Below are 27,185 nucleotides of genomic sequence, written 5' to 3' on the forward strand. Positions count from 1 at the left end.
CCCGTGAATAACAATTTGACTTGAAGAAACAATTGTACTGACAAAAAGGCGTTTGGTCCTCCTGAGGATGAGCAAACTCTTTTCAAGGCACCATTTACTGGAACACAAAACGACACCATCAGTTGAGGTTGTGTGATGCTCCCGTAGTTACAGGTTGTGTGCTGAAACAAATCATTTTCATCCTGCAATATTTTCCCTCTTCTCTATTCTTCCTTGATGTTGGAACTACAATTTTTCAAAATTTCATTGCTGTTTCTTATGTTACTGTTGAAAGCCCCACTTTGTCTTTGTCCAGATAGCCACTGTACCAAAATGTACTTGAGGTTTCTCAAAAGTTTACTTCTCTTAAAAGAGAGGCATATTTCAAATATTTCCTGTTTCAGAGTTCATTTTATTATTGAAAGGGCTGGAAATTTTTTTTGCTGTTATTTTTTTTCTCTGAGGAAGGAAGAAAAGGAAGGAAGGAAGGAAGGAAGGAAGGAAGGAAGGCAGGCAGGCAGGCAGGCAGGCAGGCAGGCAGGCAGGCAGGCAGGCAGGAAGATGTGAAATAGAGAATTGAAAAGGGAAGGAAGGGAAGGAAAAGGAAGGGAAGAAGTGAAATAGAGAATTGAAAGGGGAAGGAAGGGAAGGAAAAGGAAGGGAAGATGTGAAATAGAGAATTGAAAGGGGAAGGAAGGGAAGGAAAAGGAAGGGAAGATGTGAAATAGAGAATTGAAAGGGGAAGGAAGGGAAGGAAAAGGAAGGGAAGATGTGAAATAGAGAATTGAAAGGGGAAGGAAGGGAAGGAAAAGGAAGGGAAGATGTGAAATAGAGAATTGAAAGGGGAAGGAAGGGAAGGAAAAGGAAGGGAAGAAGTGTGAAATAGAAAATCAAAAGAGAAGGGAAGGAAGGAAAAATGAAGGGAAAAAAGGGGAAGGAAGGAAGGAAGGAAAGAGGGAGGGAGGGAGGGAAGGAAAACTAAGAATGAGAATAAAAAGGAAAGAAAGGAATGGAAGGTAGGAATACTAAAAATAAAAAAGGAAAATGAAAGCAAGAATGAAAAAAGTAGGTAGAAAGAAAAAGTGAAAGCAAGAATGAAATAGGAATAAAGAAAACATGAAAGTTAGAAGGAAAAAGGAAAGGAAGGAAGGAAAGAAGATGTGAAATAGAAAATCAAAAGAGAAGGGAAGGAAGGAAAAATGAAGGGAAAAAAGGGGAAGGAAGGAAGGAAGGAAAGAGGGAGGAGGGAGGGAAGGAAAACTAAGAATGAGAATAAAAAGGAAAGAAAGGAATGGAAGGTAGGAATACTAAAAATAAAAAAGGAAAAGGAAAGCAAGAATGAAAAAAGTAGGTAGAAAGAAAAAGTGAAAGCAAGAATGAAATAGGAATAAAGAAAACATGAAAGTTAGAATGAAAAAGGAAAGGAAGGAAGGAAAGAAGATGTGAAATAGAGAATTGGAATGGTAAGAAAGGGAAGAGAAAGGAAAGGAAGGGAGGAAATGTGAAATAGAAAATCAAAAGAGAAGGAAAGGAAAAGTGAAGGAAAGGAGAAGAAAGGAAGGAAAAATAAGAATGAGAATTAAAAAGAAAGAAAGGAATAGAAGGTAGGAATACTAAAAGAATAAAAAAGGTAAAGAAAGGAAATATGAAAGCAAGAATGAAAAAATAGGAATGAAGAAAAAGTGAAAGGAAGAATGAAATAGGAAGAAAGAAAACATGAAAGTTAGAATGAAAAAGAAAAGGAAGGAAGGAAAGAAAGAAAGAAAAAGTAGGTAGGAAGGGCTCAGTTTTATTGCCAACAATTTCTCAGAAGTAGTTTGATCTTTCTTTCCTTTTTCTAATGCTAAAAGAGAGGAACTGGGGCGAGTTACCCAGCCAACTTTAATGCAAAGCAGGATTGGAACTCAAGGGTTCCCATTCTTAGCCTGGTGACTTCTCACTGCACCAAATTTTGCCACTTATATACCTGCAAGTATTTCATACATCTGAATGCAAACCAAAGTACTAGCAAATATTTTGTGCCGAGATGTCCTATCAGATTATTGGTGTTCTTGTGTTTTGCAATGTTGAAATAAGCTGTAATTTGCAACAAAATCTTTGACTAGAGTCATATTAGCTTAGGCAAGGGAACGTGTGAGAAAATAGTCTCAGAATAATAATTACTGAGAATAATAATTTGGATGTTATCTGCTAGAGGTTGGTAATTGCTTCAAGTAACGTGTTGTTCTCCTCACAGTCTGCATCAATACATCTACAGGAGCAATGTTTTAAGAGCAGATACAGGCATACAGTTCTCACCTCTGCACCCATGTGGATAAATGCTCTTTATTTGTAATGGAAAAGAGGAAAAGAGGTGAAGTGGGAAAATAGGAGGTTTCTGATGTGAGTTAATGCACTTTTGCAAAGCTGTGATGGTGGTGGAAAAAGGAGTATGGAGGAACTGGCACCATTGTCACTGTTGAAACAATTTTCCCTCTGGGCTTATGGACATGAAGTGCTATGGCAGAGATCTTCAAACTTGGCAACTTTAAGACTTGTGGACTTGGGAGTTAAAGTCCACAAGTCTTAAAGTTGCCACGTTTGAAGACCTCTGTACTATGGAGTATCCACACCGTTGAATGGCTGAAGTGTTATTCTGGACCTTTCCAGCTAAATGGATACTCCCCATTAAGAAAGAGGAAAAAATATAGAAGAAAAAGTCATAAAATCTGAGCAGACAGCTGAAGAATGCTGGTGACTTCTATGGAACTATTGTTCCCACTATTGCCAATTCACTTAATTTTTTTTTTTTTTGTATGTATCTCTGGTTCTTTTCAAACCATACATTTCTTTCAGTCCTGAGACAACTATTAAAACATGACCATCAAGAATTTATGTGTGTGTTTTTTTCCTTCTCAGGTCAATTTGGAACAAGCAACATATTTAAGAGAACCTCCAGCTTGATGGATCAGCCTCTTGATACCACTTTGAAGGAGTAACTACAAATATTTTCTCTGATGCTTGAAAGTCTCTGCTGGATATTGTTCTGTGCTGTTTACCTGACCTAGAAGCAGGACCATCTACTCTTGCTTTCTTTTCCTGAGATTGAGATACAAAAGAAGCCACTTTGTCTTTTGGCTGGCAGCCTTGTCATGGGAGAAGAAACTGTCACCATGTTCCTCAGGAAGTTATCTTCTGCCCTTGAAAAATGGCAAGCAGCAGCTTGTTTCTTTCCAAGGATGAGGTTGAGAAGAGAGATGGACATTCACAAAGAGGATCTTCATCAATGATTTGGACAAGGGGATAAATGGGGAACTCATCAAATTTGCAGATGACACCAAGCTGGTAGGAATAGCCAACACTCCAGAAGACAGGCTTAAGATACAGAAAGATCTTGGCAAACGTGAACATTGGGCACTATCTAACAAAATGAAATTCAAGGGTGAAAAAAGTAAGGTTCTACATTTAGGCAAGAAAAACGAAATGCACAGGTACAGTATATGTGGTACCTTGCTCAATAGTAGTAACTGTGAGAGGGATCTTGGAGTCTTAGTGGGCAACCATTTAAATAGGAGCCAGCTGTGTGCAGCAGCTGCCAAAAAGCCAATACAGTTCTAGGTGGCATAAGCAGATGAATAGAATCAAGACCACGTGAAGTGTTAATACCACTTTATAAGGCCTTGGTAAGGCCACACTTGGAATACTGCATTCAGTTTTGGTCGCCATGATGTAGAAAAGATGTGGAGACTTTAGAGAGAGTGCCAAGAAGAGCAATGAAGATGATTAGGGGACTGGAGGCTAAAACATATGAAGAACGGTTGCAGGAACTGGATATGTCTAGTTTTATGAAAAGAAGGACTAGGGGAGACATGATAGGATTGTTCCGATATCTCAGGGGTTGCCACAAAGAAGAGGGAGTCAAGCTGAGGGTAGAACAAGAAGCAATAGATGGAAACTAATCAAGGAGAGCAGCAATTTAGAACTGAGGATAAATTTCCTGACAGTTACAACAATTAATCAGTGGAACATCTTGCCTCCAGAAGTTGTGAATTCTCCAACACTGGAAGTTTTTAAGAAGATGTTGGATAATCATCTGTCTGAAGTGGTGTAGGGTTTTCTGCCTAAGCAGGGGGTTGGACTAGAAGACCTCTCACGTCCCTTCCAACTCTGTTATTCTATCTATCAGGATGAGATCTTGGTGTTGTTGTGTAGGACCAAAGACACCACTTAGTAGCACAGGGGATCATGGTAATTGTTGGAATGTGGAATGAACTTGCTAGGGACACCATGTGGAGCGAAGGGGAGGAAACTCATACTGTGTTTGACTAGCAGGCTCGGGGTTTTATCATTCAGTCATAAAGTTTCTGTCTATGGCATCACAAGGAGAAGAACAATCACCTTGCTTTGAAGCAAGAGCCTACCGTTGCAGCAATTATCTCTGATGAGAATTCATTATTTTTAACTAAAAGGCCAAAACTGCATGATGAACTAATGGGTTGCTAGCCTACATATTTCGAATAGAAGACTATAGTCCAGGGGTGGGTTGCTACCACCATTCAGTGTGCATGTAATTTTGCGCATGCGGAGTCGCTTTTCTTGCACACGTGGGGAACGAGTTTGGAGGCGTGGCAAACCACTACCGGTTCATCCGAACCAGTAGGAACACCCCTCTGCTATAGTCACTGACAATACCTAGTCACTGCACTAGTGCACTGATGATGTTACCTAGTTGGGCAATGAAACATCTGCAGGAAAACAACCCAGCTGAGGGGAGCACTGAGGATTCCACATTCATTTCTCTGCTTCTGTTGTACCTGTTTCTTGAATGACTTAATGATGGCTTGCAAATCAATGGTTTGAAATGAACTTGAGCCAAATACCAATTAGGAAACAAGGCATCATTTATTTAAACATTAAAATTGGGGGAGGGGGTGATTAACTCTTTGGGATTGATGGCCCAGATGTGTGTGTGAGAGGGAGACCCTCCTCTAGGGGAGGCCCATCTGGGTCAAGGAAGTAAGAGACACACAGTGGGTTCCCGTATTCCCTGTGTTTGCAGTGGGGTAGATCTGGAAAGGGGGTTAAAGTTAGATTGCTTCCAGTTCTAGTTTCTGAATAGATGTGATTTGAAGTCTGAAGGAAGAGCTTTTGGATCCTTTGGGGGAAGATTGGGAAGAAAATAGGTTTCCCCCCCACTTTGGTGGTCAACAGAAGTTGCAGGTGTCTGTTGCAAGCCACAATAATATCACTTGGATCATGACATCATCATGCAATTTGTGTGAATTACCTAATTTATGTCATTGCAAATAAAATAATTCAGATTATTTGTGTGAAGGTGACAGCAGGCAAGGGACAACAGCTATTCCTTCCACAATTGCCCAATGGACATCTTAGCCACAGACAATGACCTCTCCCACCCCAGTCTCACCTTCTCCTGATCCTTCAGGATCTCCCAGTTCTGATGCCCAGATGTATGAGCAACTAGAATTAGGTCTGGTTTGGATGAAGCTCAATATATTTGATATAAAAACAAGGAAAAACAAAACAAAACCAGGAACATTCAAGAAAAATTAATTAATTCCAGAAGGTACATGGTCCCACACATTTCGTACAAGAGGAAGAAAACAGAATGTTGGACATCTGGAAAAGTAATTACACCGTAAGAAGATATTCCCATTCATACATTCTAAATACCACACAACGTGTTTTAAGTTTCAGGAGTTCTTTCAATTTCCGCCCTCCCAAGACACAACACAACTTTTAATACTTTAATTTTTGTTTCCACTTTTACATTTCAATTAAGGGGGAGAATGTCTCTGAGCTATGAAGTGACCGTTTTTCCTTGTACAATTCTACATACATCTACCAGAAATAAATTCTCCTGGATTTACTTGTGCAATTTGCTCCAAGAGAGGTGTGTAAACACTAGGTAGGGCAGCCTTTCTCAGAGTGTGCTCTCTAGATGTGATAGGTGACAACTTCTTGATTTGCAATGAGTCTGCTGGTGTGATTTCATACGGAGGCAATTTTTGTTCTATCAATTGCATTTTAGAATTGTTTATCTCTTGCCTTCCAGATATCAATTGTAACTCATGCTAAAAGGGGAAAAAATCCAATCAAAATTGAAATTAAACCATAGCATTCCCTCTTTCTCATCTCCCCTTTGCATGCTTTCTTAAAATTTCATTGTGTCTATATTGTGGAAATAATAATTCCTAATGAGGCGGGAAAAATAATGAGTGGGATCTTCCCATCAACCGAGGAAAACTGAAGTTTTGTCTTGAATACGTTTTGCTGAGCATGGGTAAAAATCAGTCAGTATATGGAGACATTCACACACAGAAATCTTCTCCCCCCCCCCTCACACACACAGACAGACACAGATATCCTGGTAGTTCTCTTTTTTTAAAAAAAATGCCATCATGATAAGAAGTTGAACTCCACTGGAGAAAAATATAGTCAAAATATTAACAACAATAAAAGCATCATCACAGCTAGTCATGATGGAAGACTTGATCTTTGGCTGTTCCAAATGGAGTCCTTTGTGGGGAGGGAACAAATAAAATTCTTTAGCCCATAGGCCCCTTCATGTTTTTGGGCTGGTACATGGGCTGCTCCATGGGCAACATGCCAAAACAGTCTGAAGGATTGCAGTGGCCAACTTTCCCGGGAGGGCCTGTGATTCCTGGTGGTCCTGGGATGCCTGGAATACCTTGCTGCCCCATGGGACCTGGAAGACCCATTTTCCCATAACCTGGAGGCCCCTGGATGCCTGTAGAGAAGAAAGGAAAACAAGAAGGAGTGTGAGTGTCAGTCAGTACAACTGAGACGCTTACATTCTGTGGTGTGTTTTCCCTTTCCTGAAATGATGGAGAAGCGTTGGAGAAATCTTTCCGGTGAGGATAATCTTCAGACTGGTGGACTTCAACTCCCAAAATCTCCACTATGAGAGGATGCTGGAAGTAAAGTCCACACACCTGAAAAATCTCCAGGTTGGGGAAAGGTGTGCTGGGAAGGCCTCATTTTTTGTGAAGGAAGTTTCCAGGGGATGTAGATTTTATCCTATTAGAGACCTCAACGCTGAGCCAAATAGATTGATCTTGCTGTTGAAGAACTCAGTCCAGTGATGAAATTCAAATATTTTTTACTACCGGTTCTGTGGGTGTGGCTTGGTTGGCATGGCAGGAGAAGGCTACTGCAAAATACCCATTCCCTCCTCACTCCTGGAGGAAGGATATTGCAAAATCCCCACTCTCCACTCCTGGAGGTAGGCTATTATAAAATTCCCATTCCCTCTCCACTCCTGGGGGAAGAATATTGCAAAATCCCCATTCCCTCCCCACTCCTGGGGAAAGGATACTGCAAAATCCCCATTCCCTCCCCACTCCTGGGGGAAGGATATTGCAAAATCCCCATTCCCTCCCCACTCCTGGGGGAAGAATATTGCAAAATCCCCATTCCCTCCCCACTCCTGGGGAAAGGATACTGCAAAATCCCCATTCCCTCCCCACTCCTGGGGGAAGGATATTGCAAAATCCCCACTCTCCACTCCTGGAGGTAGGCTATTATAAAATTCCCATTCCCTCTCCACTCCTGGGGGAAGAATATTGCAAAATCCCCATTCCCTCCCCACTCCTGGGGAAAGGATACTGCAAAATCCCCATTCCCTCCCCACTCCTGGGGGAAGGATATTGCAAAATCCCCATTCCCTCCCCACTCCTGGGGGAAGAATATTGCAAAATCCCCATTCCCTCCCCACTCCTGGGGAAAGGATACTGCAAAATCCCCATTCCCTCCCCACTCCTGGGGGAAGGATATTGCAAAATCCCCATTCCCTCCCCACTCCTGGGGGAAGAATATTGCAAAATCCCCATTCCCTCCCCACTCCTGGGGAAAGGATACTGCAAAATCCCCATTCCCTCCCCACTCCTGGGGGAAGGATATTGCAAAATCCCCATTCCCTCCCCACTCCTGGGGAAAGGATACTGCAAAATCCCCATTCCCTCCCCACTCCTGGGGAAAGGATACTGCAAAATCCCCATTCCCTCCCCACTCCTGGGGGAAGGATACTGCAAAATCCCCATTCCCTCCCCACTCCTGGGGGAAGGATATTGCAAAATCCCCTCCCCACTCCAGGGGAAGGATACTGCAAAATCTCTATACCCTACCCAATCCAGGGGGGAGGGATATTGCAAAATCTCCATTCCCACCCAACTCTGGGGCCAGCCAAAGGTATTTTCCAGTTCTCCAAACTACTCAAAATTTCCGATACCACTTCTCCAGAACCTTTCAGAACCTGCTGAATTCCACTCCTGCCTCTGACACTACCTGAGCATTTTGATTTGTACTCCTACCAGCAACATTAAGGAAATCACCTATTCCATTACATATTTATTGATTAAATTTATATGCTGCCCATTTCACTCGGCAAAGCAACTCTTGAGAACAGACTACTTAGGAATAAGCTCCTTGTTATTACAAGAAAAACTTAAGAAGAACCTCTATTTTGGCTAACTGGGATAATATTTCCACTTTCTGCTCTACAAAGATGGAACTGATCAAAATACAGTTCAATGAATTTGGAGATAAGTTTGGCCTATTCTAGGTTCATTGAGTTGGAGTAAGCTACGAGACTCTCCTCTTTTTCCAATGGCTAGTAAGAGCAAAGTTCACATGTAGATCCAAAGGGATTTTTTCCATCCTTTTGAAGGACTGTAAAAGGAACTATGACTCCATGATTTAAAATTGCTAAAAGAAGCAACAACACCAAGGAGAAGAAACTGCTTTCTGTATGAAAATGCAACCTAGTGTATATAGTAAGACTCTAAATGGCCAGGAATGGCACCACTGTAGAAAAACTCTACGCATGCTCTGAGTCTTGGTGATGGATAAAAGCAAATGACTGATGAAAGCAAGCAGACAAAAGCAAGCAGATTTAGAGCAGGGGTTGACAATCTTAAACACTTAAAGAGCCATTTGGACCCATTTCCCACAGAAAGGAAAACACTGGCAACCACAAAATCCTTCCCATGCCTGACTATTTTCTGAGCAGCCACAAAACTAGCTTATGAAGTTGAATTAAATATTCTGTTTTCTTCTGAAACTTTTCTTTTCTTGGATTTATCCATGGTTGGCCTACTGGGGGTCAAAAAAAATGGTCGGTTCTGGATTCCGTTCCAACTAGTACGATTGGAATGGGCTCGGTGTCACCCACATGGATGTGCGCAGGGCGCGCCTGCGTCATACCTCCTGTGACGTGTCCACAAGCCTCTGTGATGCTCCAGCTGTCTGGCGGAGGGTTGCGCAGGCGTCATACGCGCCATGCACGTGCATGGAAGCGCCAAAGGCTTAAAGGACAGGTAAGGAGCTTGGGCACCGGAGCATCGTACCGGAATGCTATCCGGTGCTCCGGGCAGGCTCTGGTATGTCTGTACCGGGGCCTACCACCTGCAACCGACCACTGGTCAAAAAGCTCAATACATTCCATGCCTGTGAATGTTGCACATTGGCAATTGTGACCAGTGATGGGTTTCCATTTTTTTACTACTGGTTTGCTCATGCATGCATGTGTGATGTCTGGACAGGTGGCTGGAGCCTCCCGCCACTGCTACTACCAGTTTGCCTGATCCAGGCCGAACCAGGCTGTACCGGAAGCAACCCATCTCTGGTTGTGACGTATATTTTGAGTGACAGGGAGCCACAGCAGAGGGATGAAAGAGTCACATGCAGCTCCAGAGCCCCGGGTTGCTGACCTGTGACTTAGAAGGAAACCAAATTTACCTGGAGGGCCTGGTGCTCCTGTCTCCCCCATGATTCCAGTCCCTTTGTCTCCTTTTTCTCCTTTTATTCCGGGCTCACCTGCATTGAGGGAGAAAACATGAAAGTGAATTTACCGAAGCCTCCATCCATTTACCACATCAGGCTACTTCTGAAAAGTTTTGTGAAGAGTCTTCTTTGTCCTTGTTTAGAGCTGTGGCCACATTCTTGCCCAACTGGGATAAAGTATTCATCTCAGGAACTTTCTGGGACAAAGTTATAAAACCCAGGCACACCCCAAATTTGGGGACTCCTGCTGATGTGTCATCTAGATGACATGAATCTACTGGCTGAGTTGTCACCTGCTTAACCTGGCTTCTGATTTTGCCCATCGCCTAAATTTACACCATTTGCAGAGCCATGGAAAAGCCAATCAAGGTTCAAATTCTCCAAGCTTGACAACTTTAATGCCGGTTGAAAGATTCTGGGAGTTGAAGTCCACCTATCTTAAAAGTTACCAAGGTGAAGAAACGCCGATCTATGATGTGCATCTCCAAATCTACCGTGATTCCCAGAAAATAAGACAGGTTTTTATTCTCATTTGACCTCTGAAATAAGTGCTTGGACTTATTTTTGGGGAGGTCTTATTATTTTTCAGATGCAGGAGGCCCCTTAACCTTGGGCCACGGATCAGCTGATCCAGAGAGGGCTGGAAGTTCTCTCTCTGTTTCTGGCACACTCTTGCCAGTCCTAGCATCACTGTGCCTGCCGCTCTTTTTGTGGCCGCCACTAAGAGAAGGGCTGCGATAGCTAGGATTTGCAGGAGCGGCCTCTGCAAAGTTGTTCCGCATGGAGGCAGGTGCATGTGGGGTGCATGAGGCATGTTCCCCCCATTCCCCCCTCAGGAAATGGTGGGGTCCGGCTGCACATGTGTTTAAATATTTTAGGGGAAGCGTATTTTCGGGGGTAGGGCTTATTTTAGTGCATGCGCTCAAAAGCCTGATTGGGCTTATTATCCAGGGAGGTCTTATTTTCAGGAAAACAGGGTACTTCTATCCGAAGGAGGAGTGACAAGGCTTACCTCTCATGCCGGGCACACCTTGCCGGCCTTCCCTTCCAATTTGTCCAGGCAATCCTGGAGAACCAGGAGGACCTGGCCGCCCTGGAGTTCCGTCTTTCCCAGGTGATCCTGGTCTCCCTGGCTGGGAAAGGACTTCCACCGGTGACATGGGCAGTCGGGAAGTGTAGTACTGAATCCGTTCTGCAGGGAAGAGAAGGGAGCCATTGTTTGCTCTGCTGCTCAAGGGGTGGACAGGAAATCGTGAGGGGAGGAAATGGGGAAGCCTGTTTTTTGGGGGGTGGGGAAAGGACTTTCTCTGTCACTGTTGAATAGACACAGGGTGAAGATAAACCCTTAAAGCAGCAGTTCTCAACCTGTGGATCGGGACCCCTTTAGGGGTTGAATGACCCTTTCAGAGGGGTCGCCTAAGACTATCGGAAAACACATATTTTCGAAAAAATACAGAAAACATAAAATAATGTTATGGTTGGGGGTCATCACAACATGGGGAACTGTACTAAAGGGTCATGGAAGGAAGGTTGAGACCCACTGCCTTAAAGGGATCTTTGGGAGCAGGTATGTTCCCCTGAGAAACTATAATAGAATAGAATAACAGAGTTGTAAGGGACCTTGGAGGTCTTCTAGTCCAACCCCCTGCTTAGGCAAGAAATCCTACACCACTTCAGACAAATAATTATCCAACATCTTCTTCAAAACTTCCAGTGTTGGAGCATTCACAACTTCTGGAGGCAAGTTGTTCCACTGATTAATTATTCTAACTGTCAGGAAATTTCTCCTCAGTTCTAGTTTGCTTCTCTCCTTCATAATTTCCACCCATTGTTTCTTGTTCTACCCTCAGGTGCTTTGGATAATAGCTTGACTTCCTCTTCTTTGTGGTAATCCCTGAGATATTGGAAGACTGCTATCATGTCTCCCTTGGTTCATCTTTTCATTAAACTAGACATACCCAGTTCCTGCAACCGTTCCTCATATGTTTCAGCTGTCAGGCCTGCAGTCAGTTCTTAGAATTGCAACTTAGAGCAATACTTTGCCTTGGACTCTGATTTAATTTTGGATGTTATTTGGAATGCTGACATTAGCCTCCAGTCCCCTAATCATCTTTGTTACTCTTCTCTGCACTCTTCCTAGGGTCTCAATATCTTTTTTACATCATGGCGACCAAAACTTAATGCAGGATTCCAAGTGTAGCCTTACCGAGGCCTTATAAAATGGTATTAACACGTGATCTTGATTCTATCTGAACTCATTGCAAAGTTTTTTTAACAGATTAACAGAGTTGGAAGAGCCCATATAGGTCATCTAGTCCAACCCCACACTCAAGCAGGAGACCCTACATCATTTCTGACAGACCAGTCTCTTCTTTTCTACTCTATCTCTTCTATTCTGTTAATTTAAAAAGTGTCATTTTACTTTACTTTTTACTTCATTTAAATTTATGTGCTGCGTATTTCACTTTGAGAAGCAATTCTGGGTGTTTTTCTTGAGCATTCAAGAAAACATTAAAGCCAAACTATTAACAAAGAATATCTTTGCAACTTTTGGATTCTTCTGGTTCCAGAATTTTTTTAAAAAAATCATATATTCTTCTTCTTCATCACCATCACCATCACCATCATCCTTCATCTTATGTCCTGCAACAATATATTTAATGTTTTTAAACAATGACATCTGCCTATTCCAGGATCTAGAGAAGTACTTGTCAGGTTGGCAAAAATGCCAAATCCAGTCTACACATCTGGCTGACTATGCCACCAATCATAATAATAATAGTACTATAACTTTCCTTGGACACACTTACACTTTTATAGCTGTCCTCCTCCAGGAATTATTCAAACTATTGATTAGGACTGCTTCTGCAATCTTGTATTGTCTTTATCATTAATTATATGTGGTCTTATTCTCTGAACTTGTAATATTTGACTTTATTGGGACATCTTCTAGCCAATTTCCGGTCTGTTTTGCAGAAATGATGGAGCCAGCTACCCTCTTAGGGCCAGGAGTGGGGTTAATTTTAATTCACAGCAGGCCTGGGGACCCTTTAATTAAAATACATTCTCCTAGGCAGTCGTGTCATATGATAACAAATAACAGGCTTATGGAGAGAAATTCTCAATTCCGCACCAAAATGGGAGCCTAAAACAGCCTTGTCAAACAGGGCTTTCCTCAGCATTTTCTCTCTTTCTTTATTTTTATTTTCAAGAGTGCCTGCGGTAGTGGTGAAAAATCTTGAGGAATCATAAGTCTGAATTCTGACCCTGATCATGCTATTCTTAGCTTTCATTTATTTTCTCCTTTTGAACAGTTAAAAGAAAGAAAGAAAGATCCTCAGGATCTCCAAAGAAAGATGGGCTATTGAATATTATTGATTATTTTTTTAAAAGTGATTTATCAGCTAGAGTGGTAAGGAAAGATCTGCAGGGAGGTGATCAGGAAAGTCAAGATGATAGCTTGTGGACATGTGATTGAAGTTTCACTTCCTTTTAATGGTTGGAGAAACGTAAGACAGAGTGGGGACTAATGATAAATTGATAAGTATAATATATAAATACTTACTAGACTACAAAATGAAGGAAGAACAAGTTAAGGAGACCATGGTCGTATGGGCTAAAAATTTTGGATACAACATTGATTTAGACAATTAGCAAAAACTCTGGGAATGAAATCTGAAATTGACATTAGCCACATCATACAAAGAGAATCTTTATAAAATGCTCTACAGGTGGAATCCCCCCACCCCTGGCAAGATTGGATAAAATGTTTAGCAACCCATCCCCAAAACGTTGGAAATATAAACAATCACCAGGCGCATACTACCACATGTGGTAGACCTGTAAAAAAGCAAGGCGATTTGGGGTGACAAATTCAGATGTGAGTAGAAAAAATGGTTGGATAATGTATAGAGTTCAAGCCAGAATTATTTCTATTAGGTATTATTACAGAAGGCTGTAGCAAAGGGTCAATATACCTAATACTTCACATCCTAACAGCAGCAAGAATGGTGTATGCACAGCAATGGAAAAGTGAAAACACCCCTTCAGAAAAGGAGATAATAAGGAAGATATTAACATGCACAGAAATAGATAAGACTGATGTTAGAATTAAAAAACGAAGGAGAGACAGAATATTATGACTTGTGGAATAGATTTTATCAATGGCTGGAAACACGAGGTGGTAGTCGGAACACAAAAAAAATTAGGCTAAGTAGACCTGAAACGAGATATATATGTATTAGAATGAATATGTTTGTCAAACATAATTGAATAAGATTAGCACTGTGTAAGTAGTAGAAATATTATTTGTCTTTCACTTTGGTTTCTATGGCGGATGAAACACGAGGACGGTCACACTGTGTTTGAAATACTTCTATGTATATAATAAAAGTATATTTAAAAGATAAAGGAAAGTCAAGATGATAGCTGTGAATGTGTCATCGAAGTTTCACTTCCTTTTAATGGTTGAAAAAACGTAAGACAGAGCAAGGTTTTGATTACATAGGTGTGGTCTTTTTCTCGACTCTTTTGACCCAACTCTGCTGCAGAGGACCCATCTAGCAGGAATTCTGAACACACCCTTAGAAAAAGGCACTGAAATAGATGAAAATTCATAATTTCCTTTCAAGGCCTTACGCAAACAAATTGCTTGGGTTTTCCTTGCTTGGATGCTGTGATAAAGAAGCTTGCAAGACCAAATCTGCTCCGGATGTCCCAGGCGGAAAAGAGGCATTGCATTATTACTCCAATGTGCTCTACATGAGGCTGCCCTGAAGAGCATTCAGAAGCTTCAACTGATGAGAACATGGTTGTACAGATAGTAAATGGTGATGGATATACGGCACATGTAAAATTGCTGCTATGTGAGCTGCATTGGTTTACTGGCATAATCTGGGTACAACTCAAGATGCTGGTTGTTGCCTTTAAAGCTCTACATGTTTTGGGACTGGATTACCTGAAGGATTATCATTTTCCAAGAATCTCCACCTGTCCAATTGGATCTAGCGGATTGGGCATGCTGCAGATCCCGTCAGCCAAAGAATGTGCACTGGTGGGGATGAAGACAGGCCTTTTCTGCAGTGACCCCTGCTCTGCGGAATATCTTCCCCTTGGAGACTAGAATGACCTCAACCCTGTTGGCCTTTCAAAAGGCTTTAAAAACCTGGCTACGTTTCTTTCAGTGGTGGGATTCAGCCGGTTCGCACCTATCCGGGAGAGCCGTTTGTTAACTTTCTAAGCAGTTGGGAGAACTGGTTTTTGGAAGAAATCTTAGTTTGTTTGTTTTTCCCACTTTACAGGGCTAATCTTGTAAGGAAGACAGGAAGGAAACATTCTGGTGTTGTTTCTAGCCTAATCTTTATTGCCCTGCTTACAGAAACTGCCTCTCCGGTTAACCTTTATTGCATTGTAACAGCTAAGGCAAAGCGCCCATTGACGTGAGTGATGTTGAGTTGGCCATTCCCACCCAATCACATGACCACCAAGCCCTGCCCACCCAGCTGGTCATTAAGGCAGAGAACCGGTTGTTAAATTATTTGAATCCCACCACTGGTTCCTTTAGTCTGGGATGCTGAATTTGTTAAGAGCCTCATCATTCGACTTTATTCATAACTGATTAAGTTTCTGGGCTACTTTTGAATATGTAAACTAAGACTCTATCATCCAGGCCAAAAGCACCTAAAAAGGTTAAATTTTTGACCCAGTTGCCACGATTTAACCTTTTTGGGTATTTATTTTGAACGTTTTATTGTTTTTAAAATGCTTTTATTGTTTTAATTATTTTTATAGTTTTGGAATTGGAAGCCACCTAGTCATTGATTTGAGATGGACAGTTATAGAAATTGAATGAATGAATGAATGAAAGAAAGAAAGAAAGAAAGAAAGAAAGAAAGAAAGAAAGAAATTGAGCAGAATTGAAATGACCTTCTCTATGGTGGGGTTTGGGGTAGGAAATACTCTCAGCTTCCAGATCTGGCATCATAACGTGACTCATTTCCTAACCCTCTAAACTAATTCTGCTTGGTTTTCTAGGTCTCTAACCTGGACAGAGATACCCTGTGCTTCCCCCTTGCTCTTAATCTGCTCTCATCACCCACCATCAAACATTTTTTGCAACTCCTCTCTGATGAACATCCTGATCTGGTCATAGCTCATGGCATCTCCCTGGTGAGAAAAACAAGGAAGGGGGAAAAACAGAAGTCAATTTCTGCCTTATCTTGCATGTTAGCCTGTCCCATTTGACCGCTTTCACACACTCAGCTTCACCCCACATGCAGCCATTCCCACAAGCTCCAGAAAATCTCCCAGGAGCAAATCTTCCAGCCCTGTTGCATTCTGGCAGCTGAGTCGGACAATGAAGATGGTGGGGAGGACATGAGCCAGTCCTGGAGTCTGGGGAAGGCTCGGACGAGGGCTCTGCATCGGAGGCACAGAGGGGGCCAGGCCATCTGGGAGTTATGTGCTGCCTCCAGAGCCTCCAGAGTTGGACATCAGCAAGGCAGAGGAACAGGGGGAGTTTGTTTCTAGTGCACACATGCGCACGTCTGCCAGAAGGCAAAAACAGTTAAGACAAAAGGGGCAACTCAGGAGTAAGGCTTGGAGATGATTGGCCCCTCCCAGAAGACATAAAGTAGGAGCAAAGGCACATGAGCCTTTCTTTGCAGGAAGCAACTTTAATTTTTTCTGGTCAGTTTAAACTCTAAAGCTCTTTTTTGACACTGTGCTCCGTGTGGCCTTGCAAAGCTAATTGCCAATTAGGTCTTTGGCAGCGTTTCAAGGAAGATAAAGGTGGGTGCTTATCATCCTTATCCTGAAAGACTGTGGCAGATTCTGTCAGATTCTTTACAAACTATTTATGACTCATTACAGGCTGTGAATTGCTAAGTGTGTGCTTTTTACTGTCTGAGGAAGCCTAGGTCAGAACAAGCTCCGCCATCGACATCTTCCTCCTTCCCCACTTGTTCTTTTCCCTAGCTGAAGGAATGGCTGCTGAGGGTCACCATAATCAATCTCCCAGCATGCTGCTATTTTAACTTCCTCTCATCCTTGAGAAGCAATGCTTTGTGGGACCCTCTGGGGCTGCTCAGTCATGGATCCTGGACAAGTAACCCCTCCCCTACATAACCTCAGGAAGGATTCAGCAACTTGGAGTGGTTGCATTTTCAGATTAGAAGCTCTGAATTGCACTGGGTCCCCCCAGCAGTTCTGTACTGCAGGAGAAACCGAGAAGCACGTTTTGACACCTTGTGCATCAGTGAAGTTGTATGAACATCTCTTTTAAGCAGGGGTGGGCTGCTGGGCGTTCGTACGGGTTTGGCCGATTCTTTAGCTAGGATTCTGCCCAGTTCGGCAAACCCCCAAATGCCACCCCTGGCTGGCCATGCCCACCATGCCCCACCTCTCCTGCCCCTCCCCTCCCAGGAGTCTCCACATGGCCCATTCGTCATGGCAGATAAGTGCAGGGCCCGCATGGAGGCTCAGGGAGGGGGGGCGGAAACGGGCCTACTGGAGGTTTTGGAAGTCCAGAAATGGGCCTGCTTTCAGCCTCCGGAGGGACCCCCAGAGCCTGGGGAAAACAGTTTTCGCCCTCCTGAAGCGCAAGGAAATCCTCAGATCCAGGGGAGGGTGAAAAATGCCCCCCTTGCCGTGGTGCAGGAGGCTGACTAGGCCACGCCCACCATGGTTATGCCCACCCAGCAATGAGGCAGCAAACCTCAATGCTGCAATTTTTGAAGCCCACCCCTGCTTTCAAGTGAATGTCAACCACTGGTGGCACCTCTTAGAACCCATCTAAACATACAGATGACATTTCTAACTGCATCTACTTTCAGACTGAGCCAGAATGATGGAGGACTTAGTAGTCCAGCTGCCCATTCCATGGCATGCCTCTCCTTGTCTTTGCCCCAGTTCTTACCGTCGTTCCCGGCAATCCTGGGTTCCCAGGGTTCCCAGCAGGCCCAGGTGAGCCAGGATGTCCTCTCTCCCCGGGGCTCCCCCGGGGTCCCATGGGGCCCATCTCACCACTTTTTCCTGGGCCTCCCGGCATCCCCGCTCTGCCTTTCTCTCCAGGGTGACCCATCTGTCCTGGAGTGCCATGGTCCCCCTAAAAGAAGAAAGAACAATTCCATGCAAGGTTGTCCTACAACCGTGATGGCAAACCTATGTCAGAGGTGGCCCGTAGCGCCCTTTCGGATAGCATGCGAGCCATTGCCTTAGTTCAGCTCCACTGTCCATGTGCACGTGCCTCCCACTGGCCAACTGGACTTTGGGTCTCTGCCACGCATGCACGGGGGTGGGATGCATGCGTGGCAGAGACCCAAAGTGGATGCGTAGGTTGCATGTGCATGTGTGGAGGCAGGGCATGTGTGTGGGTTGCGTGTGCATGCACAGGGAGCAGTGTCCATGCGGGCAGTTGCGTTTGCATGCACAGGGCGCAGAGCATGTGCAGGGGGGTTCAGGCATACATGTGTGGGGGTGCAGGGCATATGCAGGGGGTAACCTGGACATGCACGGGATGGGGCACATGCAGGGGGTTGCACACACATGCACGGGTGTGAATGCATGGGGGTATGCATACTGCATTTTGGGGATTTGGGAGTGCACACTTGCATGTGGGCACATATGCACTTTGGGCATTCGGACCGGAAAGGTTTAGCCATCTTAGGAGAAGATGCTGATGTTCCCTTCCAACAGTGTCCCACTTACTTTCTGTCCAGAAGGACCAGGAGGGCCTGGTTTTCCAGGAGGTCCCTGTGGAAAAGTAAGGAGAAGTTTTCAACACAGTGATAAATACTCATCGTGCATTTGAGTGGAAAAGAATATTAGCTTAAGGCCATTTTGTCCCATCCCTACCATTTCACTGGAAGTTGTTTACCTGTCCTTTACAGGAAGGTGTTCCTGGTCCATTACTTGTCTCCATTATTGTGTCATGGACAACTTAAAGACTGGCTGTTTTAGAACTGTTTGAAGTACAACGGCCATGGAAGGGCTGCTTTATGGTCTCTGACGCACTCCTGGCCATCATAAATGGTTGTGCCCATCCATTCCCTGTGGCCATGTGACTGCATGTCAAGTATGTCAGATTTAGATCTGTTGTGGTGCTCGCAGCCACATGATCGTAATCCATTATGTTTTTCTGATTAAAAGCAGCCTTTCAAATGAATGTTTTAGTTAATGACCACAGCGAAAAAGGCCAGAAAATTATTTCTGGTGTCCTGGATGCCTCGACTTACAATCACGACGACTTGCATAATCCAAGGCTCAATTGTGGTGGTCATTTAAGAACTCCCTGCCTTTGGAAGTCAGCTTCCAGGAAACAGAGAAAGTAATGTGAGAATGCAATAGTTGGGATGGATGCAAGGACCGCTTTCCAAGAAACAGCTTGCTAGCACAAGAAGCAACAGGTGGAAACAAATCAAGAAGCAACTTAGAACTAAGGAAAAATTTCCTGACAGTTAGAACAATTAATCAGTGGAATAGTTTGCCTCTAGAAGTTGTGAATGCTCCAACACCGGACATTTTTAAGAAGATGTTGGATAACCATTTGTCTGAATTGGTGTAGGGATTCCTGCCTAAGCAGGGGGTTGGACTAGAAGAACTCCAAGGTCCCTTCCAACTCTGAAATTCTAGTCTAGCTTGCCTGTAGCAGAATACACAATTTATTTCACAAACTTTCCTGCAACAAAATGCATCCTGATTATGCACTGAAATGGCCTTAAAGAGTTTTGCATTTTTGGGGGTGGGGAATTGAGCTACAGCTTTTGCCCCCTGTGCAAATCATCCCATCAAGTCCAACTCTTCTTTCTGTCCCTGGTACATATTGTCCCTGTGTGTGAACGAACAATGTGAACATTGTTTTGGGCATAAGAAAGGTGATGTAGGTAGCTTCCCCCATTGTTAAAGTGGCTTACTCCTATCTTTGGCTCTGAGATGGGGGTAAAGAAGGGTTGAAGAAGATGATAACAGGTAAGAATCACCATACCTCTTTGCCTCCCTGTCCATCCAAACCTGGCTCACCCTAGGAATAAAAAAAATAAAAATAAGGGGAAAAGAGGATTTAGTTCAGTGGTGAAACTCATTTTTTTTACTACCGTTTCTGTGGGTGTGGCTTGGTGGGCGTGGCAGAGGAAGGATACTGCAAAATCTCCATTCCCTCCCCACTCCTGGGGGAAGGATAGCGCAAAATCCCTATTCCCTCCTCACTCCAGGGAAGGATACTGCAAAATCTCCATCTCCTCCTCACTCCTGGGGAAAGGATACTGAATAATCCCTATTCCCTCCCCACTCCAGGGGAAGGATACTGCAAAATCTCCACCCCATCCTCACTCCTGGGGGAAGGATACTACAAAATCTCCATTCCCTCCCCACCCATGGGGGAAGGATACTGCCAAATTTCCATTCCCTCCCCACCCCTGGGGGAAGGGTACTGCAAAATCTCCATTCCCTCCCCACTCCTCGGGGAAGGATACTGCAAAATCTCCATTCCCTCCCCACTCCTCGGGGAAGGATACTGCAAAATCTCCATTCCCTCCCCACTCCTCGGGGAAGGATACTGCAAAATCTCCATTCCCTCCCCACCCCTGGGGGAAGGATACTGCCAAATCTATATTCATCCATTCTCAACAAGGGGTTTTTGCCACAAGCTCTTCATGATTGATTCTGAAGCATGTGGACTCCATCAAGCGACACTCACCGGTGGACCTGGGTGACCCGGTGTTCCTGGCTGGCCTGGGAGCCCATTGATACCTCTTTCTCCAATGGATCCCCGTTCCCCCTTCAGACCCTGGGAAAAGGAGAGACGGCATCAGAAACTGTTGGAGGCAATCACGGAGATGCAAAGTTTTGTGGTGACTCCTGCAGATGACCAGCAGCTACCCAATGTTTTTCCCAATGCATGTGCTCTGAGATTCATCTTGGTGGGAGAACTCAAGGTCCCCTTTCCAGTTGTGGCTATTTTTGTATACATAGATGAGTGGTGGCCAACTTTCTGGCATGTTTCTCTCCAGACATCTGCTTCTTCATTGGAAAGAAAGCAGAGGCGAATGATAATGGGGACATAAATAAAGTTCTTCTGCATGTCTTGAGGAGCCCATCGTACCTTACATCCAGAAAAAAAATAATGGCCAAATATTTAGCCATGTTCTAAAAATGTTGACTGAATAGCAGAGAGTATTTCTACTTTTTTGCTAGATGATAGTTCCCCCTCTCCAACAGGGCAGGTATAGTGGATTGCATCCTCCTTGGCCCCTGGGATTGGGATGGCTAAGAAGATGGACACCGCAATCCAAGATGTCTGGACACATCTGGCTGGGAAAGGATGGGAAGTTCTTGGGAGCACCTGTGCCCTCTGCAGTCTAGTACTCATCTATGAAATGTCACCTTCCAAAATGGCATCTTAACCAATGACAAATCAATGAATGTTTCCTGGAGACAATCAGATCATTTTCTTATTTAGTTGGACATGGTTTTGGAGGTAGAGATTCACCATCTTTACAAAGAAATGGTTAAAGGGTTCCAGTGGAGAGAGATTTCCAAGCTTTAAGAATGAATGGTTCCTATATTGTGGTTTCATTCAGAAGTGAAGAGGAACCATGTTGGATCAGACTCAAGAGGACCAGAGCCTACTGTACGAATGCCAAAAGGGAAGTCAGGATACTCACAACTCCAGCAAGCCCTGATGGACCAGGTTGGCCAGGACTTCCAGGTGGACCCTGAAGATAAGAGGAAAAAATGCAGGAAGATATAAGATACATAGATAAACCCACTGTTTCTCAACCTTGGTAACTTTAAGAAGTCTGGACTTTGATTCCCATAATTCCCATGCTGGATGAAGAATTCTGGGAGTTGAAGTCCAGACCCCTTAAAAGTTGCCAAAATTTGGAAACACTGAATATACTTATCACCATTGAGTATTTCCCCCTGTAAGACTGACTCTGCCTTTCATGTATAAAAAAATAAATCCAACATGAATTATTAGCAGAAAAGCATACTCAAGAGTTAGCCATGGACATCTAAAACAGCAATCTTTACAAAGTTCTCTTGGGTGCATTTTAGAAAGCTTCATTCATCCATATCAGAATCCTTGCTGAATAGAGACCAAGGGAGATGAATCTGGAGTAGTTATGTTTCTTGTTCGTAAGTTAAGTCAGATCTCAAAAGGTATCTGATCTTGACATCACAAGGGCTATTCAAGCAAGGGGAAACCTGGTTCTCTCTCCCTCCTTTAAATCTCTGTTCTTATCTGCCCAGATATTCTGCACACACCCTGCTTCATGAGTTGGTCTGCAGAGAAGCATAGGATACATAAGAAATTAAGACTGGGTGCTGTCTAGCTTCATGCTACATTTTCAGTGTAGGTAGGAATCAAAGCTTTCCAGATGTGAATGGGTAAATATGGCAGCTCTGACCAAACAGACACACCGGTCTGTGCCATCTAGTTTGGCTCTAATGTGCAATGTTAAGATAGCACTAATCTAGCACAGATGATGTTACCTCGTTTGGTAATGAAACATCTGCAAGAATACAACCAAACTCAAGAGAACACCCAGGATCCCACAATGTTAAGGTTTCTCTTCCTTATTAAAAGGAAGGAAGGATTTCCCAAATGCTTTGCCCCAATTGGTGCCGAGTTATGGATGGTCGGGAGCTATAGAATTAAGATTTGGCATAGACTACTTATTTAATCTATTTATAGCCCAGCTTTATTATTTTTATAAACAACTCAAGACAGTGAACATGTCTAATATCCTCATTCTCCCAAACCCTCCACCCCCACAACAACCCTGTGAGATGATTTGGACGGAGAGAGGGTGATTAGCCCAAGGTTACCCAGTTGGCTTTCATACCTGAAGTGGGATTAAAACAGTTTCCTGGTGATTGGCCCAACATTGCTCAGCTGGCTTTCATGCCTAAAGCAGAACTAGAACTCATGGCCTTCTAATTTCTAGCCTGGTGCCTTAACTGTTAGACTCTCTTCAGTATCAAATACATAAAATACACTGAAATCTACAGGTTACTTGCAGTAACTGAAGTTCAATAGTTTCCATACAACTTCTGAATGACCAATCTTTAATCCATGGATTGAGGAGGGATTGGCAATTGGAATAGTTTCTTCTGACTATCTGCAGAACTGCTATTTCTGTGGAATACATTTGTTGGGCTGGTTTTGGTTTGTTTGTAGGTTTGTTTGAGTTGATATAAAAAACCAAAATGTGACTGGTGCTTTATTTTTGCTTTGACTTGCTATTTTTTTTAAAGGGAATTTAGAAAAGAACAAAAGGATCCAAATGGAGAATTTAAGAGTTGGCATTTATACTTTGGCTTTCATGCCAAATAGTATTTGCTTTGCAGTGGGTCAGAAGTCTGACCTGGTAGCTTTATAGGCACCTTTGCAGGGGTGAAATTCTCTGAAGTCTGCTACCAGTTTGCTTGTGTGCCAAACTTTTAAAAAACTTTTTAAAGCATTTTTGTCTTGAACTAGTAGCTTAAAAATGCTTTAAAAAGTTTTTAAAAAGTTCCGACAATCAGCTGTGTGACAATCAGCTGTGCTGCGTGATCATCAGAACTTTTAAAATACTTTTTAAAGCATTTTTCTAATACTGAAATGCTTACAAAGTTTTTAAAAAGTGATCACGTGGCACAGCTGATTGTCACACAGCTGGTTGTTGGAACTTTTTGAAAACTTTTTAAAGCATTTTTTTAATTACTGGTTCGGGTGAACCAGTAGCATTTTTACTACCAGTTCAGACAAACTGGCACAAACTGGTAGCATTTCACCCCTGTGATCTTTGCAATCTAGCTATAAATCCACTCACACAAAATTCAAGAAAGAATATTTTGACTTACGGCATGTCCAGGAGGGCCTGGTCTACCCTGAGGCCCCACGGGACCTGGCTCTCCCTGGAGAAGGAAAAGAACGTTAGAGCAAATACGTATCTGTGTTAGGTTATTCTTGGAGCAAATTATATAAATGCATTGCCAGAGGCTTCTGGGCAAATTATGGCTAAGCTAATCAATGCTATAGCATCGAAACATGTATACACGTGGGATGTATACACAGGACTATACCTTGTCTACTGTTCTCTGGTTGCATCTATAGGTAGTTAGTCCTCAACATATGACTGATTGCTTAGATGCTATAGTGGTCTCTCCCACAGCTACTTATGACCCAATTTTGAAGTTCATCACCATCTCCATTATTCATAGAATACAATAGAACAAAGAGTAGAATTAGAATAGAATAGAATGTAGTGTAGAATAGAGTACAATAGAATAGAGTACAATAGAATAGAATAGAATGTAGAGTAGAGTAGACCAGACTAGACTACACTAAGCTAGACTAGAATGTAGAGTAGAGTAGAGTAGAATAGAATAGAATAGAATAGAATATAGAATATAGAGTAGAGTAGAGTAGAGTAGAGTAGAGTAGAGTAGAATAGAATAGAATAGAATAGAATAACAGAGTTGGAAGGGAATGGAAATTATTTATTTGTATCGCGCCTTTATTATTTTTGCAAATAACACAAGGTGGTGAATGTATCCATGGCAGCAGCACCCCCATGCAGCCACATTTGGCAACCAGCTCACCTTTGTTTACAGGATCCTATGGTCCCATGACAATTTTTGACATTTTTTGCCCACTGCTGGCGTTCCTTTCCAGTTCCCAGCAAAACATGCCATCCATCCATCCATCCATCCATCCATCCATCCATCCATCCATCCATCCATCCATCCATCCATCCATCTACTGTCTGTCTGTCTGTCTGTCTGTCTGTCTGCCTGCCTGCCTGCCTGCCTATCTATCATCTATCATCTATCATCTATCATCTATCATCTATCATCTATCATCTATCATCTATCATCTATCATCTATCATCTATCATCTATCATCTATCATCTATCATCTATCATCTATCATCTATCATCTATCATCTATCATCTATCAATCTATCTATCTATCTATCTATCTATCTATCTATCTATCTATCTATCTATCTATCTATCATCTATCTATCTATCTATCTATCTATCTATCTATCTGTCATCTATCTATCTGTCATCTATCTATCTATCTATCTATCTATCTATCTATCTATCTATCTATCTATCTATCTATCTATCTATCTCCCCCATCAAAGATAGACAGATTTTGTTAGTCTTTGATCTCTCTCTCTCTCTCTCTCTCTCTCTCTCTCTCTCTCTCTCTCTCTCTCTCTCTCTCTCTCTCTCTCTCTCTCTCTCTCTCTCTCTCTCTCTCTCTCTCTCTCTCTCTCTCTCTCTCCACATACACACTTGCACTTAACAAGTGCAAGTAAACTAAGGTAAATTACTAGTAGAGGAAGTAATCTTGTGGCTTAACTTTGTTCTCCTCCCAATATTATGCTAATTCCATCTCACCATCTTTGTCCCATGGAACACAAAGTATTATGAATTGAGCCATCCATAGCATTTTGTATATCTCCCTTCTTCATCTACTCTGCATTCTCAACTTGCGTTCCATTTGTCAATTGTGGTATGACAATGAACGAAGACACTTCTATAGTGACTACCATAGATTCATAGACCCCTCCCCCAATGCTGAATCCAGCCAAACACAGGTGCAGGATTAACTCAAGAGTGTATCTCCCCGCCCCCATTGCAATTCACTTTTAGCTGGATGTTGATAACTCACCTCAGCTCCAGCCCGGCCGTGATTTCCAGGAGGTCCTGGCTTACCGCAATCACCCTAGAAAATTAAGGTGAGATGGCTTAAATAGAATGCTTATATTATGGGAGATATAAAGCAACCGCCAAGGGGGGCCTCAGTGGCTAAGAACTGAGCTTGTCAATCAGAAAGGTTGGCAGTTCGAACTCCCTAGTGTTCAAACTGTGAACTCTAGCGTGGTGGTTTGAATCCCTAGCAGCACATAATGGAGTGAACTCCTGTTACTTGTCCCAGCTTCTGCAAACCTAGCAGTTCAAAAGGATGTAAAAATGCAAGTAGAAAAATAGGGATCACCTTTGGTGGAAAGGTAACAGTGTTCTGTGCGCTTTTAGCATTTAGTCATGCTGGCCACATGACCACGGAGACGTCTTTGGACAGCGCCGGCTCTTCAGCTTTAAAGCAGAGATGAGCACCACCCCCTAGAGTTGGGAACAACTAGTACATACGTGTGAGGAGAACTTTTACCTTTACCTATAAAGCAACTGAAGCCTATCTTTTTCCAGTAAACTCCCTAGTTTTTTTTGTTCAACCAGCTTTAGTGATAGACGATCATGAGAATCAGCCTGTCCTCCTCACTGTCCCAATGGGTCCAAATCTCTGAATACTTTGTCACAGCCAATCACACCTTTGGGATTCAAGGGATATGTGAAGCTGCCTAGAGCCAGATCAAATCAATGGTCCACACAGCCCAAGGGCAATGCCTTCACTATTCTTCAAGTTTCCAAAGTTGGGTTTCGATCCCCAGAATTCTCAAAGGCCATTCTCAGTGGGGAATTCAGGGGAATTCCTGGAGGGATAAGTTTGGGAGAGATGGGTCTGCCCTAATTGACAGCGGTTCTCCAGAGTCTACTTGAGATATTTTTACTGAAGTTCTTTTTGCTCTTAGAAAGAATTGCTTCTCAAAACAGGGGCCTTTAGAATGTTTCTTGGTCTCCGATATTTTTCAGCTTCTAATGCAACTAGTTGGATTGCTGTGGCATGTTCATTAATGAGCCTGAAATCTGTTTTCATAACACTGTCAATAAATGGTTGAAATGGCAATGAAGAAGTCCATTGTTATTTTGGGGAGCTTAATGACATTTCCCCTTCATATTAAGAACAGTTTAAAGCTCATTTTGAGGCAGCCTCGTTGCCTTTTACTTTTGTTTACTGAATAAAGGAGAGGGGAAGAAATCTTCATGAAGCTTTTTTCTACTGTGAAAGTCTCTGAGGTTTAATTTGCATCCCAGAATCACGTGCTACGAAGCAAGGACAGGTCTCACAGTCTTCTGACCATAGTAGGACCATGAAGTCACAGTGCCAGGTTTTGATCCAAAATCCAGTTATTTGTGGGGAGCTTCTGCATGTAACCTAGCATTAGGTATTGTGGAAACTGGCTGTCCTTAGTGTCAACTCATAAAGCATTTGCATGTCTGTTATCAAGTTGCCATGATGAGGAAAGGAGGGGGAGCGCATTCCATGCATGCCTTCGGCTAGAGTCGGATCTCAGATTACTACAGCAGGTTTGTGAGGTGTGCATCTCATTGGAGAATGTGATTTATGACACAGACTGAGAGGAAGGGAAAAACAGGGGCAAAGTTCAGCCATAATTTAAATGAGGTGAGATCTGACTGCAATGGAGTATTGCCCACATGGTGTTCCTAATAAATGACACTTAAGAGCACGTAAGAGATTTGGGTGCTAGCTTGCTTGGTAGATA

At 43.1% G+C, this 27,185-nt stretch overlaps 1 protein-coding gene across 1 annotated transcript in view; it reads right to left on the reverse strand.

Annotated features, from left to right (window-relative positions):
* Positions 1 to 4,859: 4,859 nt before the first annotated feature.
* The window catches only part of LOC106548015 (uncharacterized), a 105,819-nt gene continuing 83,493 nt past the window's right edge, over positions 4,860 to 27,185 (reverse strand). Inside the window, exons 38-48 of the mRNA XM_087728348.1 lie at positions 25,454 to 25,507; positions 23,629 to 23,682; positions 21,444 to 21,494; positions 20,477 to 20,566; positions 19,766 to 19,801; positions 18,490 to 18,534; positions 17,699 to 17,887; positions 15,882 to 15,948; positions 10,796 to 10,975; positions 9,739 to 9,816; positions 4,860 to 6,730 (exon numbers count right to left, since the gene is read on the reverse strand). Of these exons, the coding sequence (XP_087584474.1) occupies positions 6,528 to 6,730; positions 9,739 to 9,816; positions 10,796 to 10,975; positions 15,882 to 15,948; positions 17,699 to 17,887; positions 18,490 to 18,534; positions 19,766 to 19,801; positions 20,477 to 20,566; positions 21,444 to 21,494; positions 23,629 to 23,682; positions 25,454 to 25,507 (1,047 nt within the window). The 3' untranslated portion in view covers positions 4,860 to 6,527. The remainder of the gene's footprint in view (positions 6,731 to 9,738; positions 9,817 to 10,795; positions 10,976 to 15,881; positions 15,949 to 17,698; positions 17,888 to 18,489; positions 18,535 to 19,765; positions 19,802 to 20,476; positions 20,567 to 21,443; positions 21,495 to 23,628; positions 23,683 to 25,453; positions 25,508 to 27,185) is intronic.

This window comes from Thamnophis sirtalis, unplaced genomic scaffold (assembly GCF_051295495.1).
Source record: "Thamnophis sirtalis isolate CommonGarterSnake01/CBP01778 unplaced genomic scaffold, rThaSir2_p1.2 scaffold_13, whole genome shotgun sequence".
Taxonomy (NCBI): Eukaryota; Metazoa; Chordata; class Lepidosauria; order Squamata; family Natricidae; genus Thamnophis; species Thamnophis sirtalis.